Raw genomic sequence first — 22,191 nt, 5'->3', positions numbered from 1 at the left:
CCTTCACTAACCCAACTGCAGAAATGTGTCAAAGCACCCTGTGTGAGGCTTACAGAGGTGGCATTGGAACATTAGGTCACAGTTCTAAGAGATGTCACAGCCACACCACCTCACAGTGATTGATAAAAACGTACTTCAACTAACAGGTGTTGTACAGCAACTCAAAAACAAAATAAATGCTCTGTAGGAAATCTAAGCAGATGCAACAATTGTAAGCAGCCACATCTGTGTGTACTTTCTTTGGGCTGTTTGTGAATCCTTCCACGGTGACTGTGGAGGGTGGGTTCTAAGGAGACCAAGTGCGCTAAAGCCAAAGTGTGCTGAAGCAAAACATGTTTTTCTTAAGATCAGAAAAAAATGTCATCACCAAGCTACAAGACCAACTCCTGAAGCCATTCTCTAAATTGTTTGTGCCCTTCCGGGCATATCTGTGTGTGTTTTCCTGGAAATCTCTTGCTTTTTGAACTATCCCTGTCCACAGGGAGGGCTTTTCACCCTATCTTTTCTTGCCTGGGTACTGTGACATGCTTGCAACTATGAAAAGCAACCCTCTCACCTTTAAATACAAAGACATGGAAGTCTGAAAAAGAGATGCTATTATCCTTTTCCAACACACCACCAAACTTCCTGTGATCATATTTACTGGGCCTGTACACAATTGTTATTGTTTCTTTTCAGATGCATCAATTTCTGCTGCCAGCACGACAATGATTTAATAAAGAAACTTCTGATAAATTCTGGTACATGATCTCGTATTCTTTTCATTCTCTGAAGGAGTACATGCACTCTAACTTGGCAAATGTACACCCACTACCAGTCTGATTTCTGTCTTTCACCTAAACACTGGAGGTAGCCAGCATCCATGAGGAAAAACACTGATAGGGATAAAAGGTAGGCTCCAGGAACAACAGTCAGTTTTAGGGGTGGGGCACAGGGATGTCTTAGGGGACAATGAATCAGAGCACACTGGCAATGGATGCCATGGGATATGTGCTGGTTGGGTATTATGTCAGTTTCTGCAAACAAAACCAAGCTTTTCTGGATATGTGGCTACTCTGAGTTTCCAGTTTCTCTCAGAAAAAAACTCGCTAAGAAATTCCCTGGAATCTGGGCCCCAGATAGGGTGATGGGGTAGAGAAGAGGAGGGTAAAGAAAGGGGTATAAGGTGCTCACACCAAAGCCATGTGACCAATGCAAAGGTAGTCAGAAAAAAAGCAGATTTTTATAATAAATAAACCATCCAAGCTGCATTAGTGTTCCAGATATGTACTCAACAAGACCCTCTCCCAACCACAAACCAGCAAGAATGGGACATGAAAACTCATTCAGACAGCTAATGGCACAGTCTCCTGGAACTGTGGAGAGAGGATTTTCCACTGATTTAAGGCCCACCTTTCTTTGTGTTTCCTAGATATCTACAAGGACCACGCCCCCCCACCCCACCACAAAACCCTTGGGAGGAGGGGATCCATCGGAGACAAGCCCGTGGTCTCCCCCTCTAACAAAAAAAGCTTCCTGATAAATTGTACTTTTGCACAGGCGTGAAAGTAAGCAGGGACTTTCAGAGTCAGGAACAAACGCTACAGCTGCAGTTTTCCCCATCCTCTTACTTCACTCAAAACAAGTCCAAGGACTTGCAATCCTTTGGTAGAAACTATAGACCGTGCTGTGGCCTCCAGACCAGCACAGTGGGTACCAGCATCTTCTCTTCTACTTTTTCCCTACCTCCCTGAAGCTCACCCAGCTGTACCTGTTGCTGCTCTGAAGCTTTTACTGTGGGCCATTGCCATTTTTGCAGTATTATTCATAGCCCTAAAAGTCTCCTGCACAGCCTGAAGACATAGAGACATATCAAAAATACGGAGATTCATCCATACCGGGGGGATAAAGGTGGGACCTCTTGGATAACAATCCTCTGACATTGCCATTCTATTTACACATCAAATAAAAGAAAACAAATTAAAATCAAGTTAAGAGTCTGCCCCAAGGATAAAACAAATTACCAACCAAAAAAAAAAAGATTAAAAACAAGCAGCAACTTTTATATAAAATTAATAAAAACAAAAGACAAATGAAAAAGAAATTGTCAGTAGCATCTATCGCCTCTCTGCATCTGAACTGCACTTACACAAACTAGTCCATTAGTACAGCAGCTTGCTAGAAATTGACTTTGGTTCAAGCTTAGTTTTAAAAAAATAAAACATAAAAAAATCAAAAATACATAAGAAACGGTGGACGGACATTTGTTAGTTTCCCTGCTTGCAGTTCACTAGTTTTGAAGTTTTAGGGGTAATTGGTTTAAATATCAGTAAAACAGGAAGGTGGAGAGTTAGAGATGAACAGAGCAAAACCATGGTGGTGGGGGGAGAGATAAGGGGTTCTGCCACTTGAGTGCAAACACAACTCCCACATGCTCAAGCCACGGACCAAAGCATGTGTAGAGTTTAAAGTTGCTGCCTTCTGGATCTTGGATGAGAAGCTCCAGGATCCCCCTGAATCATCAACAAAACGAACGTAGCTGCATCAGCTCATTATTTTAGGACACTCTGGTGACAAAAGAAAAGGGGGTGGGTGGGAAAGGGACTCTTCTAATACCCTCACTAGCTAAAAGTAATTTAGTTTTATACACATGGCAGAAACCTTTAAATCCATCAGGAATGGAAAGTTAAATGTGAACTGCATTGCAGTGATCCAGTCTTCTCTCTTTAAAAAAATCTTTTTTTTTTTTTTGGTTCAGATACTGGATTGTGTATTTAAGAATATACGGATCTAACTTCTGTACAGTTCATTACTCCTTCCTCATCCACAAAAATATCCTTTGCTCCACAGATCAGAATCACCCTTAAAAAGTGAGTTGCAGTGCCAGGCCAGCCCTGGGCGCTGGCCAGAGGCGCCGATTGCCGCACTCACCCTGCGAGCGGCCCCACAGCTCAGAGACCACACGAGATCAGCCCGGGGTGTGCAAAGCCCCAGAGTGGCTCTGTTGTGTTGGCATTAACAATGGCACCTTCTGTTCCCATAGTCCTGGCTCCTGTCTTTTGCAGCCAGAAGCACTTTTTGTTTTACTAGGAAGCTCTTCTAAATAGTGTTGGAAGCATCAGAAAAGGAATATTGCTATGAATGGGGAGAATGTGACCTTCTGAAATCCGGTACCAACTCACCTAGAGGGTATCTAGGACTCTAGATGCTGCTTTACATGCTGCCAATTAGCCTGGGTCATGATGTTTTTTAAATATTTGTGTGTGCTTTTGCACAGCAAAACGAAATCTGTGGAACAGAAGAGCCATCAGTATTGTCACACAATCCACACTCAGGAGGTCGCATCCCGCTCTCTGAAGTGAAAGGAACCAAGCACACGAAGCTAAGAGCAGAATTTTGCTGTTTTGTCTAAATATTTGAGAGGAGAAAAATGGCAGTTTGGAGCAAATTCCTACCTCTGCTTACAAAGCAGAGACCAGCCTGGAAGTTTGCACACAATGATCTCTGCTGCTGCACTAAGCTTCCTGCACAATGATGAACATAAATTCTTCTGACCCCTACAAGTAGGCATTAGACAAATTCAAGGATGAGGAAACTGTTTAGAACATTTCCAGAAGATTAGGATAGAAAGTCTGTTTGTGCTCCATTCTTCCTCTCCACCCCCCCACCCTCCCCCCATGGTGTGGGAGCTCGCTGAAAATAATCCAGGAGCAAAAGACAAACGCGTCCAAACTATATATATAAAAATAATAATAATAATAATCATAATAATAATAATAGAGATACACCAGTAATACAGGCCTGCCTAAATTGTACCAGTTAAGAAAGGAACCCCCAACATGATTGATACGATTATAAACACCTTGTATGACATAATGGCCTGTACAACAGACCTATAAAATGATAATTAAAAAAGAAAGATATTTAGACCAAAAAAACCAAGAAATCCCCTTCCTATTTTTGAACTGATAACCCACCTTAACTTGTCATTGTGACTGCTGGAAATGATAAGTAGTCCTTTCACTTTTTTTGTGTTTTTGCGGTTTTTAGTTTTTTTGTGGTTTTTTTTTTTTTTTTTTTTTACATTTTTGGTTAGAAAGTTCTCCGATCCATGAAGCGATCCTGAAAAGACAGTGTTTATTATAAAATTAGGCAAATGTCTGTCCCAGCTTTAAATCCTTCCTGTTTTGCTTTTGTTTTTTTTTCTCCTTTTTTTTTTGGTTTTTTTTTTTGTTTTGTTTTGTTTTTTTAAATATTTTTCCTTCTCTCTCTCTTTTTCTCTCTCTCTCTCTCTTGTCCCCAGCAACACGGTGAGAGGATGCCCACGGCATTTTCAGTCCATCGACCGGGCTGGCAGCCGATCCCAGCGCACAGTGACCCAGGCTGCTGGAGCAGAGCCCAGCCCAGCTCACTGTGCCTTGGAGGCAGTAGTGGTGGTGGACGTGGCCCCGCTGGCAGAGGCCACTGTGAGGAGAGAGTTCTGGATGGACTCGGCTGAGGTGGAGGTGGCGTGAAGGCTGGCGACTGGTCCAGAGGCCCCTGCGGAGGCTGCAGCTGCAGAGACCAAGCTAACTGGGTTGCTGGTGAGCAGAGAAAGGTTCTGAGGGTTCAGGAACAGAGGGGCAGTGACGATGTTAGGGGTACCTCCAGCATTGGCAAACACCAAGTTTCCAGTTGCATCCAGTGATGTTATTGGAAGAGAGCCACCGGATGCAAGAGCTAAAAATAGGGAAAGTCGAGCAGGGAGGAGATAACATTAGCAGTAAGCAACAATGCAAAATGTGCCTAAAAGCAAGGGGTCTCTGCATTTGCCTTTCTCTCATACGTGTGCTCTCTAAATTGCCCGTTTGGGGTTTTTTTCCAAATAACCATCAGACAAGATCTTGCAGATATTAAAATGCATCTTTCATTTGCTGCTAAACTAATTCCACTGTGCCTTTCTTCAGCTCTTTTAGCACAATACTGGTCTATGTTTTCTGCCACAGAGAGCCTGTGCATCCAGGCAACTTGCACTGGGAAGGGTTGAGATGAGGGTTCATGTGAAATGACAGCTATCACAAGATGGAGAAGGTCATGTAACCTTGAGTGTAACATTTTAAATGTTGACATATAACCAACCACTGTTACAACTTACTCTCACGGGTCTACAGCGTTTAGTCTGCCTTAGATTATGATCTCCTAAATTTATCTGTGACACTTTATGAAATGGTTCTTTCTTGCAACCCAGAAACAAGATTTGTTCAGCTAGTTTAGAGGCTATTTGAACACAGAGGTTTTACCTAGCTCTTTTAGACACTTGTGCCACCCAGTTTTTACAGGTGGCAAACTATGAACAACTCTTGCTGAAGCCAGTGGTAACTTTTGGCTTTGTGCTACTTCCAAAACTAATAAATATCTACTCTTCTGAATGTGGATTTATGCATTTCAAGTTCTACATAAGGATTTTATGAGGCAGGATGTTTCTTTTCTAATACATATGAAGACATGAATTCAGGACCAAGACTTGCTCAGAACTGCCCTTCCACGAGACCTCAGAACGGTGCAAGTCTGCTCAAGCAGACTACAGAAGAGCTATAAAAAGCAAATCTCTAACCTGCTAAAGATACAGGCCAATGAGGCAAGGACAACAAAATAAATTCCAGATTATATTCAGTATCTTACATGCCTCCTTTAAATCATACACAGCTCTGATTCCCTATCTGAAGTTGTACCTGCTCCTATCTCTGTGACCCACAAAATGTATTTGCACATTTAATTTCGTAAAGCCTTTACTCCTACACAATTTATGCCCAGTGCTGAGGAGTCAGTGCTCTCTGGCAGACAAAACCAGAGCACATAAACTGAAGTTGTGTGATGGAGATGCATTAAAAGGAACACTACTGACCTTGAATAGTTGCCAGTGTACTGTTGCTCATCAGGGCCGGGCTGAGAGCACCACCTAATGTCCCTGGATTGAGACTGAGTAAGGCACCTCTGCAGCAAGATCATGGAAGAAGTGGGAAAGAGAATGAGTGTTACTTTTAAGAAAAGGTCACTGTTCAAAAGTCCACCATCATATTTTTAAAAAAAAAGAGTGAGGAAAGACCAGAGATCAAGGGCTATTTTTAGATTATTTTACTTTTAACTCCATGAGGGGTTCATGACATGCTCGCAGTACAAGCACTGTAAACACATGTCTTGCATTGACTGTTGGTGTAAAATATTTTTGTAAAGTATTTTGGGAAAGCTGTTAGAGAGCTATCATCCTCTCCCAAATGTAGATAAGAAATATGTAAATCAAGAGGAATTAAAGAAACATCTGTCTGAACAACATTTCTAAAACACTATATATTCAACAATACATCATTTTGCATTTTTGAGAACTTCTTGCTCATGATGGAGAAATGAATACAGAGTTGTGAAGTGGGTCTAGGCTATCTCTCCATTTTACAATTAATAGGACAGAATCTATGGTTCAGTGGTAAGTTGCAGTTTTTAAGTCAAGCTCTGCAGTGGGATGAATGATTTATCAAACAACATCACTGCAACACAGCTATTTCACCTTTAAAATGAACACAGCATTTGTGTGCTGTGATGGGAATGGTCCATTGCCATCAATGAGTAAACCTTCAGAACCTGAGATAAATGACAGCGATACATAAAAGCAATTTATCCCAAGAATTTTCCTTCACTCTTTGTCACCTGACCTAAAAGGGTGTTCAAAATGGATCCTTACCCAGCTGCAAACTGCGAGGATGCCATCAAGCCTGGGTTTAGTCCTGCTGCAGCAGCCATGGCAGCAAGACTTGCATTTGCAGGCAACTGTGCAGCTCCTTGTAACGCGGCCGCTGCCGCCGTTTGCAACCCTGATGCCGTTACCATCACCTGGCTGGTCCCGAGAGGGGAGGACAAGGGGGTGGAGGTTGTCTGTGTTGTGCTGGTCTCACTGGCACTGGAGGCCTCTGAAGTGGAGGCTGAGGCAGAAGGGGAAGGGCTCGGGGAGGGTGATGTCACTGCTGAAGAAGCTGGAGGCGCTGTTGAAATCACTGTTGCCGTGTTGTTGGAGGTGGTTTCTGTTGTGCCTGGAAGAATGGTTCTGGTCAGATCAGTACAAAACACGGATACCAGACAACAGAAACCCCTGCCCACCTGATCTCAGCTGCATGTCCAGCTGAAAGGGACACAAGCACACATTTCTGTAGCACCAAGAAGCACCAAGAGTTCAAATGAAAAAATGAAATTATGCTTCCCAATGGGGGGAGGAGGCTGAGGAGCTCCAGAAGCCAGGAACGAAATACAGTGTATTTTGTTGCAGCACCACCTGTGACTTTATTCCTGGAAAAGTCAACTCAGTGGTGACAAAAACTGAAGCTTCTTAGTGCAGCAACAAGGAAGGATGACAGGAATGTCCGAGGATACCAGTGACCAATAGTGAATGACTCTTAAGAACTCAAAAGGGACAAACGGTAGCGGTTGATGTGGTGGCAGCAGAGATCAGCCCTTACCTGTGACTGACAGACTGGTGACAGCAGGACTGGCCAGAGGGAGCACGGGGTTGACAGTCAGGGTTGTAGCTGCACTGCTAGTCACAAGGCTTGGCGTGGTTGCCACCTGGAGGTCAACAACGAATAAAACTGCTCAGCTGCTCAGTTACACACTAGACCTGGATTGCTTTCTTTCCACCCTCACCTGAAGAAGTTATCAGTGAAAAACACTGCATATAAACTAATTTTTTTTTTGTAATTTGGTTACTTCATCATTCAATGAAACAATCATAGCATCTTCTCTAATTACCAGCAATATCTTTATTCCTAATAATTCAGTATTTGAAAGGAGATACACCCCATCCATATTGTCTCAAGACTGCAAGTCAGTCCTCTCTGCCACCTCACAAAGACAGCACCTTGTTTTAATAGAGACACACTTACAGACAGAGTTACAAAATATATTATTTCTACTTTTCTTTTTCTTGTTTAAACATCTTTTCAGCTCCAAATCTCTTCTCTGATAAAATTATGTAATTGCCCCAGCATTAACAAAGGTATTTAGAGTAATGTGTTTATATGGAGAAGCAGAATAACATTTCACTTTTATTCAACCAAACTATAAACTTTGATAAGCTTCCTTATGCCAGAGGAAGGATCTCTGAATTTTAAAACATACAAATGGAGTTTTCAATTGTGGATGGCTTATTACAAGAAAGCTACAATAAACTGAAGACATTACAGATAAACACCAAAGATTTAAGGCTGGAGAAACTAGCTTATGAGGAAAAATGAAATATAAGGAAAGGACTTTTCATGGACAAGAAATGGTGTCCAACAGTAATATCTGAAGGCTGTTATACATCAATGAGAGAAATGAATCCTTTAGAATTGCCCAAGAGAACATAGCCAAGGATATAGGCTAAACATTCCTCCTTTCCACTCTCTTACCTTAAGTCTATTATTAGAGAAATATCTCTCCTGCCTCTTAGAGGGAGTCAAATGTTTCACGCATTTTAAACAAGACTGGGGCAACTGGGACAGATCTGAAAGCTTTCTGCCCATCTCAAATAGTGTATGAAATTAAGAGGAGCCAGATGCACACTACACCTCCCACTAATGCAGCCCAGCCACCACATCTGTCATCTGTCCAGGAAGCAGTTAAGGCCAAGGTCACCATCCCTATTTCAGGGCAGAGAATGACCTGGAATTAATACAGCTCACCCCCGTGGTTACAGTGAGTGACTCCAGCCAATGCAAAAGGAGGCTGCCCCCAAAAGGAGCCTTCCCCTCCAATCCTGCTACAGAGCCCTCGCCCTCGTGCAGCCAGGCTGCAAGTCACACTGGTTATCTAACCATACTGAAAATTCATCATTGTTCCTCACATGGCTAATTTGCAGTCAAACTACTAAAGTAAGCCCAAGCATCCTATGGACACAATCTCCAGAGCTGACACAAGGAATCAACAAAGCACACAGTCAGTGAAGGCTGGTGGCAGCAGGGCTGGAACATCCATTTGAGTAACAGCATAGTCTTAAGAGAAGCTTAGAATGAGTGAAAACACTAGTGAAACTTCACTGATGAAAGGGAGACCGTGGTTAACACCTCAATTTCTTACATACAATGGGTGATCATAGCAACAGGAAAATTTCCCTAGGAAAGCTCCTTTAAGTTGCAGTCTGAAGGAACTTGCACAGTTATTAAAACATACTATCATAAATCTCACTATATTCGGCTTTGGTAGCAAGGCATGCAACCTTGCTTTGCAACTGGGCAAAAAAACCCCAAACCAAAACAACAATAATAATAAAAAAGACTAAGCACACTTAACACAGCCCTTCCCCTGAAACAAAAGGTTGCATGCACATACCCTGAGACAAGGATGAGGGGAGAGAATAACACGTCACCGAAATTAATGGTTTAATGAAGTACTGGAAGATATTAGCTACTACGGTGATGAGGGTGGAATAAATACTACAAAAGGACAGCTACAGGCTACATAAATTCCACCACATTCCTATTAGCATAGCTACTATGACATCTAATAGCTACTGTTTCTATTTATGAAAACAGACCTCCATGGACATTGGTAGCAAAGGTGCTGAAGGAACCTTGATGCATGTGTTTTGTTACTCTTATTTTCATGAAGTTTGTGTTTACCTGAGGTAAATACAAGTGTGGGAAATTAATTACATGAGTATTAGCTAAACTGTTCTTCTGTTCCATGCCTTTCTTTTATATAAATATTTTCTGACTAGAAGTAACAACAATGGCATAATTGGATTTGCATGACCTAAGTCTCCAAATGATACAGAATCAAAGGATGGGTAAGATTGGAAGGGACCACAGTGGGTCCTTGGGTGCAACCTCCCTGCAGGGTCAGTCCTAGAGCACATGGCACAGAATTGAATCCAGATGATTCTTGAGTATCTCTAGTGAGGGAGACTCCACAGCCTCTCTGGGCATCCTGTTCCAGTGCATGACACATTTTACTGTTGCTCATTTACTGACCAGAGCTGCTAAAATAAGAGGTGGTAGGGGGAGCTAATAAGCACTTTAAAGAAATTACTATTATTTTATATTAAAAAAATTTGGGTAAAAGAAGGAAAGTCCAGATATAAAGTGGAGGCATTATCTGAAGTAAATTCAAAGCAATAACCCCAAGTGCAAATTTGGTAGTCAGAATATTTGTTCATGAGCTGACTAAATAAAACACCCTCACTGAAGGGCTGACTAGTGCCTGATTTGTAAGCATTATCTCTCTTAGACAGTATCCAGGTGGAACACTCAAAATGCCAGTAAAATATCAATATGTGAGAACAAGTCTGCCGTACAAAGAAGGTGCAGCATGTGTAGCTTCCACAGTGAGCACAGCAGAACTACCTCCACCAGTGATCTTTCTCAACACAGTTCTTGACTCTTACCAGTGAGGTTGGACAAGGGAAAATTGCTTTGATGGGCGAGCTGCTGGTTCCACCACTGCTGGGTGGGTTGATCCTTTTCTCCTTCTGGCGCCGGTTACAGAACCAAACGCGGATCACCTCCTTCTCCATGTTTAGCTGGTCAGCTATCATGGCGATCTCATCCGAGGTAGGCTTTTGGTTCTGACAAAAGAAAATAGTATTTGAAAAGCTCTGAAATTACCTCCTGAAATTTTGCATCATAGCTTCTTCTCCAGTAGGCAGAAATCTGAATTGGTGATTTAGATCCAGAATCTGGTCGGTGATACCATAGAGACAAACCACAGTAAATACTTCTGCCCTCCATCTAAAAACCTCAAATGATGTGTGCTTAGACTATTGCCTTATTTATCCATCTTCATGAAGGGTAGTGTTTAAAACTATATCTGAGCATATTGGAATGCAAAATCACGATGTCAGTGAAGTGCAAGAACGAGTGAGTTTTTCTGAGGGGGTTTATGTTTGTTTTTAAACTGAAAACAGATGTTGATGCACGTTTCTTGGCATGGCTTTTGTATTCCCCTTGTTTAGTACTAGCAATTTCCTAAACAGCACAGTAACAGGTTCACTCTTAAGATGTAGAATTGTTAAGTGAAGTTTCTCCATTTTTTCATAGGCTGAGCAGAGCACCAGGAGCACTGACCTCCAGGAAACTCTTCTCTAAGGCCACACGTATGTTGGTCTCTATGCTGGTGCGTTTCTTCCTCCTACGGTTCAAGCCTTCGATCCCTTGCCCTGGAGAATTCAGGGCACTTGGGCTGGAGAGAGTTGAATCAGATGAGAGGTTTTCTGAAAAAGAAGAAAGTAATACAAATCAGGAGATTTCATCTGAATGCAGCACAGTCTAATGCAAGTGTTCTTCACCTGTGCAAGGTGTGTTAAGACCTGTTCTGTATCTATTCCAAATGCATAGAGGTTTATGAAGATCACATGCATTAATCATTGTATTTACAAATTACAACATATACCTGAAACTAAAAAGCTACAAATAAGCCCAGAGGATGCCCTCTGCTCCTGTATGCTACCACAGCATCCCTTTTATATAGTACCTATACAGAGTTTGTCTCCCATATCTCATTCTACTCCCCACTTACTCACTGCAAGCCCCTGTTTAAAGAAAAAAGGAGTACTTGATATCCATGAGCCATAGCTGAATGTCACGGGCAGTTATGAAAAAGTCTGAGGAGCCTGAAATTTCTTTTACTCACTCTACAAAACACCCAAGGAAGAGAAGTTCATAATCGGCTCCACAGTGTTCAGTCTCTTCTCTCTGGACACCTTAGCAGGCACTCAGGGCTACCAACCACTCCACACAGCAAGCAGTTCCCCCTTAATTTCACCAGGGCTCTTAACCCCTAATCCCGTCTTTCTGGCTTCACAGAGGAGCAAAGAGAGAACATTTAACCCCACTCTGCAGCAGGAAGAGCAATCTAACCAAACGGCAAGTTTCAGCAGGGAATTTAAACAAAATTATTAATTGCAGCTGGAGTTCCTTCATTGCACTGGGATTTGTGGGTAATAAGCAGGTGTCAAAGTTCACAATGCCCACCGTTGTTCTGATAGACTCAAATGGGCAACTATTTTCTCAATTTTTTTAATAGTAATGGCACCTGTAAATATGTGGAAACTCTTCTTCATACAGAAAATTTCACTGAGAACCAGCTGAATTCCATGGCAATAAATTCTGGAACCATTGGTATGCTTCTCCTGCCTACTTTTACCTAAAAGTAAAACAGAAGCTTCTAAAGTCACCTGAATCTTTCTTCCAAGAATTTTCATGGAACTGAGTCAGAGCCAAAGACAATGGCTTGCAGGATGTGAAGAACCACGACACTGTTCACTCAGCTTTACAGAGACAAGTATTTCTTGGGGCTAGCAGGAAAAATAACCCCTATGACACTCCTTGCAGCACTGGACTCATCCAATGTTGCTGGAAGGTTTGGAGATCGCTGTCCTGTGGACTTGAGCACTCAGTGTGGAGGTATTTATGTTTTCTATCAGAGACCTACAACACCTAATGAGAACTCCTGTCAGCAAACAGAATGACACTTCCTTTTCTCAATGCAGGACAAATTTTCAACACCACATGCAACTACTTTTGAAATTTCAGAGAATGCTGTAGGTGCCAGCATAAAGCTCTCTCCTTTTTGGTAAAAATAGGAAGGCACACACCATCCCTGTCATCTGCTTAATATATCCATCAGTTTTATGCTATGCACAATTGCATACTTGGAAGAAAAAACTGGCCGAAAGCACTCTCAAATACTTTCTCTCCTAACACTGAGCACCACCACACAAGCTCCTTTTGCTGGTGGAAAGTAAAAAAAAAGAACACTACCAACATTGGCATAGTGAATAACTCGTATCCCAGAAAAAAAACTAATACGGGAGGGAAAAAGCAAAACCTAACCCACAAAAAACTCTTCCTACAGGGAAAAATATTATTTATCTGAACCACTGGAGAGAGATAAAAGGAATGCACACAGGGGTATGGAAGGAGATGGATGCAATAAGCTCTGCCTACTGAAACAACAAATCATGCAACCCTCTCTCTACTATACATCTGAAAAAGAAAGCTAGAAGAGGATTAGAAGTTATATGCATTAACATACACGAAGGAGGAAAACCATGACACATATTGTACCTCATCCCATGCAATGGTTCAGCTGTCTAGAGAACACACTTCTGAAAGTTCATACTCAAACTATTTTGGATGCATATAGGCACATGGAAAGGGAACTACGGACCCTTATTTCTACACCCTCATTTGTCCCATGGGCAGCTACAAAGGCTGGTAGCTTCATAAAACCATAAGGGCACAAACGAAGCAGCTTTTCAGGATCCTACTAATTTTGGTAGGCTGGTGAAGAAATACACAGACTCATTCACCTGCATCATTGAGCCACTTTTCCAGAAGTGGCTTTAACTTGCACATGTTCTTAAAGCTGAGGTTCAAGGCTTCAAAGCGAGAGATGGTAGTTTGGCTGAAGTCATTTCCATAGAGTTTGCCCATAGCGAGCCCAACATCACCCTGGACAAAGAAAGAGAAAAAAGGGATTCACTGACACAGGCACTTCCAAAGCAAGGAATCCTGTCACATTCTGGTGTTCTCTTAGTGACACCACTGCTGTGTGGGATTTCAGTTTCACAGAGGCTTTCTCAGTGCTACCAAGATTCATGCTAAAGCAATAATCATAAAGAAATGTCAATCCTCAGTCAGTTTAAGCTTGCAACTCTTTCCAGGAAATCCCTGATGCTTTGTCTTCTTAGCATTATCACTGAGCAGCACATTCCACTGAATGTTAACTTGCAATTTTTTTCTTAGTTTTTTAAAATAAGTAAAGGCCAAGCTCTCTTTGGGAGCAAATTTAAGTTTTTCTGCATATTTCACACTGGAAGTTCAAAAAAGCAGAAATGCAATGAATTTGCTTTCCCAAATTTGTAGAAAATACTCAGGACAAGATGTCTGCAAATATACATCACATCTAAATAGATGCAGAAATATTCTTATCTGAACTGCTAGTATCTTCTGAGGTTCAAACCAAATTTCTCCCCAATAGATACAAATTTTAAAGCAGACAAGTTGAACCATTTCAAGTAATGATGAACTGCAGTCTTGACTATCATTACCCATCTGCCAGAAAGCTATCCAGGAGATTTACAGGCAGATTATCATCTCTTTACATCTGTTATTGCTTTTTAAACTCAGTTTTAGCTAGCCATTCTGTTAGCAGACATTCTGCTTACCATAATATTTATGTATATATTATATAGCTATGTAAGTACACACTTGGAAAGTGATGTTTAAAAAAAAAAAAAAAATCAATCCATTCTTGATTGTGGCCATTAAAAACACCATAGTATTTTCATGCTTTGCTTTAAAGCTGGAAGGTTCTGCCCTTTGAAAAAAAACCACTTATATTTCAAGTATACTATTTGGTCTAAAGCAGCTTTATTTAGATTTTTATTTTTTTAAGCACAAAACAAAGTATGAGAAGTGTGGAAGAAGAGGCTGAAAAGCTGGAGCACAGTTAGTGGAGTTTAATTGCGAATGGGTTAGTTGGACTGGGCATAAAGCTCGCTTTTCTCTGAGGTCAGCTCCACAACCACAGCTGGGCATGAGTACACTGACAGCATGCAGAGTGGCCACACACAAGCCAGGAAGAAAACAACCTTTGGGAAGCTTAGTAAATTGCGCAGGTTGAGCAAAGAAAACAATTTCCTTCCTAGAAAAGGACCAGAACAATTGGTTTGTGTGCCCTTCAATCAGAGGAAACACGTGGGAACTCACATTTATGCCTCTACTCATATGCCAGGATTCTGTGCATTTTAAAACTCATAAATCATTCCAAGAGGAGTAGCGTGGATGCTCTTCTAGGTTTATGAAGAAGAAAACCTGGCTATGTAAACCATTTTAGAGATAAGTTGATTTATGTCTTGGCAGGAAAGAGTTATGAAATTTGCTCCAGTCCCCCAACTAAATTTAATTCTGGACTTATGTTGTTCTTACAAACATTTGCCTTCTGATTTAAAATGAATAGTTAACCATTTCTTTGTCAATGCCAAAAGGTGGCAGCATTTCAGCTGCAGGCAAAGGAATTTACATATTGGGATGAGAATTTTATATATTGGGATGGCCCACAGATAGGATGGAACAGAGTATAAAGGCACTTTATACACATATGATCTACTCCGTAGGCTGACTGAAGCTCTGGTAATGAACTGCAGCTGATTATAAGGTACATCACTGTTGTGTGTACTGGTCTGTTAAGAAGCTCAGACAGCCTAGCAGAGGCAATACCTTTCGCAGAATAAAAATAACATTGTCTAAAATGTTCACTCATGTCTCTTGAATCTGTACTGAGTAATTAGTCCCAGGCCTGCAATGATGCTAAGGTACAGTTTGCTCATCGTGTCCCTGTGCGTCAAACATGGAGGTATTTTTAAGGAAAACAAACAAAGGGATTTAAATGCATCACCCACATTTCAGGGTGGGAGAAGAAGCAGAACTGCTGAAATTCAAAACCTGTTTTATTGTTCACATGACAGAATGTAGTAAGTGATTAGTTTGCAATGCAAACTAAGTCTTACCATTATTTTTAAAAGGCGGGGGGGGGGGGGGGGGGGGGGGGGTGAGTCTGAAAAAGCTTACAGTACTGCTAGAAATAAATTTCTTTTATCCTCTGAAAGGCAGTCTATTTATCCAACTATAGGAAACCAAAGCAATCAGGGTCTCTATTTATCATCCAATTATGCAATTAGGTTAAAGTTATTAGAACAGACTAATTACACACATACAAACTGAGAGCAGGATAGGAATGACCGAATGCAATTTTATCACATTCTCAAGATTCCCCTTTTTTAATCTGAAAAGCAAATACTGAAATGTAAGCCTGAGCAGTTGTGTTCATTTTTCCTCACCATGAAAATTCATAGCCAGGTCAATAAAGAAAGGTTAACACATAGCTTAAAAAGTCTAGTTGAGCTTTTATAATCATCTCACAGCAGGGCAGATTAAACATAATAATGAGAGATCTACACGAACCTCCTCTGTCAGGCTATAGGGAAGCTATTGTATTTTACCCTATTCTGTGCTGCTCTATTCGAGCTTTTGTGTGTGTCCATCACTTGCATTTCTGTGCCTCCCTCTAGTGGAAAGAAGGGAGGGAAGGAGACACACATGCCAGCAAAATGCACTTCATTTGACTAAGAACATTCTGTTCTTGACTTATAATTAAGATGCTGCCAGGAACTCTCATTATCAACTTTGATTTTTCAATTTAGGACTTTGCCAGAAAAATAAATCTGACTTCAGCACATACTTTCAGCTAGAGTAGATTTACTTACTCTATTCCATCACATACGTTGAACTGACTGCTCTGAGCTCGGACTTTTAAATTCTTTGATTTTCGCATGCTCTTTCTTCTAGTAAAATTATGCTTATGCTTAACCACAGACTCCTGCCAAAACTAATTGTTTACCCAGGAGATATTTTAATTTTGCAGGGGGGAAAAAAAATTTGATATTAATAAGAAAGGACTCTTGGAACCAAGTTCCTTTCAACAGAAAAATGGAACATATAAATGCACTTTGTACTTTTAATTGTGGTCTTCATTCAACCACCTTCACTATGTTCAAGATTATTTCTTGTGCTCTATGGGTATTTCTGAGCTTTTAAACAAACCAAAACAAACCACAACTCCAGTTCACCCTTGTAAGGAGAAAACTTCAAAGGCGACAGTCCTTTCAGGTTTTGTTTAGGAACCTTAGTAAAAGCATTAAATACAGAAATCATTGATGTTTAATAGGAAAATACGCTTGAGAGATAAAAACCCTTTGACATCCAAAGCAACTGCACAGATGTGATACACTTTTTAAACACACGGAGCAGTTAATTGTACTGTATGATTTTTGGAACTTTGTACTTCTGAAGGCAGCTTTAAAGTGCTTTGTCCCATTCATGTCACATCCCATGGAATGAATAGTGCACATGCAATGACATCTGGAGCTGGTAAATGCACGTTTTCCCCTGCTGGGAAAATGGCTATGCTTTAAAACCAACAGGGAAGTAAGATGGATGTATGGCTTTTTCTGTTATTTCTTAGAAATCCCCCACATAAAGGCCAGAGCATAACCCTATTTAAGCAGGTTCTCCTAGGAAATGATGGAATTGTAGTCTCCCCCCAGACTTGAAAGATGAGACCTCAGGTTCCACACTGGCAGGCACTAAGGTACGCAGTCTCACCTGAGTGAATCCAAGTTTGATCCGTCTTTGTTTGAAAGTCTTGGCAAACTGCTCAAGCTCCTCAAGGTCACTGGGCTCCTCCAAGCTGGGAGTGTCGATTCGCTTTGGTGTTGACTGGCTCTGTGGAAGTGGCTGAATGGGGGTCGCTGCTATTGTGCGTGTTGGGGTTGCTGGCTATTGAGACAGCAAGGAAAGGATGAAAATCAGACTTAAGAGGACATTCAACAGAAATTAAATTCCTAAAAGGTATGTAATGTTCTTGTGAGAGAGGTCAGTGGATTAGATGTTTCCTGAAATCTGGAATCTCCTCCAATTTATTAACATTCCTCTCCAGAACAAGCAAATACAAAGCAGAGAACTAGAATAGTATCACAAGGCTTTTAATGTTTCTGTCGTAACTAGGTAAAGAAAAGTAAGGGATGTTCAACGGTAACCAACAACATTCACTTGCTGCAGAAGCTGCTCAAAGAAACACATTCTACTTGATATACTTCTATCACTTATGGACACCTTGGCATTCATCCCTTTTGAAAAAAATTAAAATCAAATCTACTGGTCTTGTGAGGTGGCAGATTGTCATCAACCCAAAAGACTCAAATCCCCTATTTAATGCTGGAAGAGTGAGCACATACAGATGCAGCAAACATGGCAAGTTTCCTCCAATGCTGTCTTTTGTGGCTGACTCAACTGTTCAGGAAGAAAAATCTAGATTTACCTCTAACCCTTCCATTTGACAGTTGCAACAATAAAATGAACATACGGTGACACAAGAAATCAAGCAAAGGCAATCTGCAGAAAATGATTCATTTTAGGTCACACTTTTCTTCTATATAAAGGGTAATTTTCTAGGAAGTCCGTGGAAGGTTCACTATTCCTGAACATTGGCACACTAAAGCATTTTGCAATGCAACTATCTGAAAAAAACTATCATCTTGGAAAATATTCACAGGTGAACAAAATATGTTCAGATCTGGTATTGCACAGTTCAGGCTTTATATGCAACAAGAACACTTTTGAGTGCATAGCTCTACCTCCTTGCATGTCATGATCAGCTGAGATGCAGAGACAAATCATCTGCTCCAGTTAAATTCTAGTCATTTTAGCTGGGGCTCTTCAGTAAAGCTGATTTCATGCCTCTGTGTCCTACACCCAGTTCTGAAACTCTGGACTCCTTCAGGGCAAACAAGAACAGCCTCAAGTCCAGGCAGTACTAGAGTATTATGCAAAGTCTATGCAAAGGTTCAGAAAAGGCTCTTCTAAAAGAAATGGCCTACATATAGCTCAGTCTTTACATAACTCTTTATGTTGTTTTCCTCCTGGTTAGTGCAGTGTTTTGCAGTGCACAGCAGATGGTAGAGGGAGGTCAAGGTCTATAATTCCATTACTTGACAAAAAATGTAATCATATATGATCTTTCTGGGATTGCAGATACATGTGTCACACGTAAAGATTTTTAATATTTTTAAATTTACATTAATCATAGTGGGTAATTACTGCAATATGTCTCCACTGATTTTACCCACTTTACATGATGTATTCTTTCTTAGTGGTTTTAATATTTTCTTTTAAATCAAAGAATAATCTTTAGTGTGGAATCATCCTGCAAGCTGAGGTATGAGCTAGAGGTGAGACAAATTCCATTTTCCACATGGTGCATGAAAACTACTAGAGGTGGTATAATAGAAAATGTAGTTTTCTAAGACTCTGATAGACTCAGGCACCTTATTGCAGGCTAGAAAATTCTTGTATGTAACCGAGGTGGCAGGAAGATACTGTGTGATATTACATGGTATTTGAGAAACAGCATGCAGCCATGAAACTAAACTACACAGTAAAACCCGGAGCCAAGCACAACTAAATTTGCAGGCACATGCAACCTTAAAATTGCTTTTCTTATAGTCTGAAAACTTAATCACAGAGCTCTTTTAATATACATCTATCAGAATATTTGAATATTTCATTTCTAACAATCTCTTCAGTTTCACAGATGCTAACTGGTAAGACTGGCAACGACTTAGCAGTGATTGCAAAATAACTACACTAAAATAAAGATAGATTACCACTGCAATCTTCAGAAAGAGGCTTGTCAGTGAACCCCTTTTGGAGCTTTGGAGGGAGCTCACACCTTGCTCCTCTGAATTTTCAAGAAAACCTTACAGGAAATCAAACAATGCTCTAGTGCCATTAACTCAAGGTACCAATCATGAAAATTTCCAGTTAAAAGCCCACTTTAGAACATTCAAGCCTGGAAAGTGGCACATTGAGGTGGGAGCTACAAACCTGAACTATCTAGAAATGCACAATTATAACTACAACATCTATTCAGGTAACTAATACAAAGGCCATAGTTTAAATCCCCTCAAAGCAAGTCATGAATGTAGGGAAAAGCCTAACCTGCGAGGCAAGGGTGATGCTTGGCTGAGACTGCAGGAGGTTGGCTTGGCTTTGCTGAGGTAGTTGCGTTAAGAGATTCTGCGCTTGCAGGAGACCTGGAGAGAGAAAAGTGACTGTTTGGTTTGTCATTCAAAAACACTAAAACATGAAATGAGGTAAAACAAGGCTCTTGCCCAATGATAAAAAGTTAAAAAAAAAATTGAGATGTGAGCTTCTGTTTCATCAATGCATAGATATGTTTACTTTGGAGTTTTCAGCCCAAAATCCCTTGCATTTCCCTGAAGTGTAAGTGGTGATGGAAGGGAAGGAGGGAGAAGTGTGTCTAAGTGTCCTCTGCAGAAAGGGTTGGTAATGATCTAGGTGATCCCAGTTCCGTGTGCAGGAGCCATTTACTGCCCCTTTCAGCATGCAGAGTTTGGATACACCTCTTCTGGTAACCAAGAGCTGACCAAGAATTGTGGAGCCATATAAAATACTGAGACTAATGAGATCAAATTCAACAACTGAATACTAATCAAAACCACAAGTTTGCCTTCTTGGTTACCTTCCTTCCTCTCCAAACCCCTCTATGCCAGCTGCCTAACAAGAAGGACGCTTCTGGCAGACTTAAGCAGACCACACCAGAAGACCTAGATAACTCCCTCCTGGGTCAAATAAAGTAGGAATTTTTTGGAAAAGTAATTGGAATTAAAGTTTAGGTAAGATTCTGAACGCTGCTCCATTTTAACAAATAGAATAAATACTACAAGGAATATAGAAAAACCCTGCTACTATGACAAATTGACAACATCAAAGAACAGTTGCAACTGATAGAACCATAATATGCTGTCAATTCACAAATAAATTCCCTTACAGTCCACTAATTGTATAGTTTATTAAATCTCTGAGGAAACTGAGATAATGCCTGCATCTCTAAATACTTTAAATAGGAACTATCAATTTTTTTTTCATTGCTAATGCAAAAAACGTATCTATTTTTAAGGGAAAGAATCTTGACAAAAATATACCTACAGTGAGTCAAATCCCACAATTTTACTGTGAAAAATGTTAACTGTTATTTTTTAGGTACCTCCTGGCTACAACTATCAATTTCCACTATAATAATTAAGAACGCAACTAATTAAACTTACAGTTCAATATACCTAGTCCCTAAAACCCAGGGGGAACAACAGATGGATGGACTGCTATGCCACCATCAACTATGTAGCGCTTAAATTCAACATCATCAGCTGCCTGATCTACCTCTTAGCAGAATAAAGGCAAGGGAAACAGAATTTAGGACTTGATAAATATCAAGTGAAGAACTGGATGTTTTATGCAAGGTTAAGGCCATAAGAGACATGGAAAGAGGGATTACTGTGGTTAAGAAGGAGAAAATGTATCCTTAGTAAGAGATACACAAGCACAGAAGAATCATCATCTGACAGCAATATTTGATTTTTGTTTAACAAAGAGCTGAATATGCATTTTAAACAATGTTGTTGCTATTGAGATGCTCAGGACCTACAGAATACAGCCAACTGCTTATGTAACATAACAGCACACCACAGGCAACTATCTAAGTTTGCTCTTCACCACATAATCAACGTGTCCCAGCTGTGTTTTTGAAAAACCACAGTGAGGGAACAGAGCTGCTCAAGGAACTTCCAAGACAGCCACCTACTACAGCTACACAGTACTTTTTACAATGCAAATATTTGTTCACTCGAAAGATGATTTTAGCTGCCCAAATCTAAATATTAATTAGTAAACAGTCACCTCTAAGTGCAGAGTTTTTAACCTAAATTCAGTGATAGTGAATTTTAAACTGACAGCTTGAAAGAGAAAGGGGCAAACCCATCACACTGTCACTACAGGGTGGCTGTAAACAAACAAATGAAAACAAGGCAGCCAACAGTGATGACATTTGAGTTCTAGTCCACTGGTAACACCATCGATTACAAGTTACTGACTTGTCTTATGACTGCAATCAGAGTAATTAGGACTGGCCTTTTGTGACTTTCCGTCCCCAGAGAAATCCCAGAGGATGTTTTTCTGGCATTAACAATTTTGCTAAAGAGCACAAGATGACTACACTCTTCCTAATTTTATTCTCACTCACATGGTCTAAAGTAATTATAATGGAACTACCAGTATAAAATAATCTGAACACATTTAATCTACTCTGTTTTTACATCATTTTATCCTATGTAAAAGGTGCTGACACAAGGTGTCACAGAAGAAACTGGAGACAGAACAAGTCAATTCAACCTACAGCTGATTGAATGGGGAAAGCAGCTGGAATATTTTAGAAACGTGTCTCTCCCCCTGATCACAGCCTTTTCAGGTAGTTGCCGTGCACACACTTTGGGCACTCCTTGGCTCCCATGGGTGGGCAGCTGCAGTTGTGCTCTTTTAAGACATTACTTGAACCAGTCTAAGCTTCTCCTTCATTACTTTTCTGAAAAGAAATCACTGAGGTCGAAAGTAACTTCAGTGACTGAACGTACAGAGCACATAGCACTGCCTTTTCTAAATAAACACACATCTTTTAGGCACCTGCTGAGATCCTGGCCTTTCAAACACTGCTGTTTCCTTAAAGACTCATACTGCCACCAATACTGCTTAACATCTTTATTACCAAGAAGACTGATGGGACAAAATATATTCT

The 22,191-nt window shown here is 40.6% G+C and overlaps 1 protein-coding gene across 2 annotated transcripts in view; it reads right to left on the bottom strand.

Moving 5' to 3' along the window:
* Positions 1-3,667: 3,667 nt before the first annotated feature.
* Positions 3,668-22,191, bottom strand: part of POU2F1 (POU class 2 homeobox 1) — a gene marked incomplete at its 5' end in the record, with an annotated part of 102,294 nt that continues 83,770 nt past the window's right edge. For both annotated transcript variants that reach the window (XM_084226043.1, XM_084226044.1), the window contains 9 exons: positions 3,668-4,698; positions 5,864-5,952; positions 6,695-7,040; positions 7,464-7,569; positions 10,367-10,546; positions 11,046-11,191; positions 13,292-13,433; positions 17,148-17,321; positions 19,542-19,636. In XM_084226043.1, coding sequence (XP_084082169.1) covers positions 4,388-4,698; positions 5,864-5,952; positions 6,695-7,040; positions 7,464-7,569; positions 10,367-10,546; positions 11,046-11,191; positions 13,292-13,433; positions 17,148-17,321; positions 19,542-19,636 — 1,589 coding nt within the window. In that variant the 3' untranslated portion in view covers positions 3,668-4,387. The remainder of the gene's footprint in view (positions 4,699-5,863; positions 5,953-6,694; positions 7,041-7,463; positions 7,570-10,366; positions 10,547-11,045; positions 11,192-13,291; positions 13,434-17,147; positions 17,322-19,541; positions 19,637-22,191) is intronic.

The sequence above is a fragment of the Fringilla coelebs genome (genome assembly GCF_963513975.1).
Source record: "Fringilla coelebs genome assembly, chromosome: 2".
Lineage (NCBI taxonomy): Eukaryota > Metazoa > Chordata > Aves > Passeriformes > Fringillidae > Fringilla > Fringilla coelebs.
Note: the sequence above shows the minus strand (reverse complement) of the source record. Positions and strands in the feature narration are given on the sequence as shown.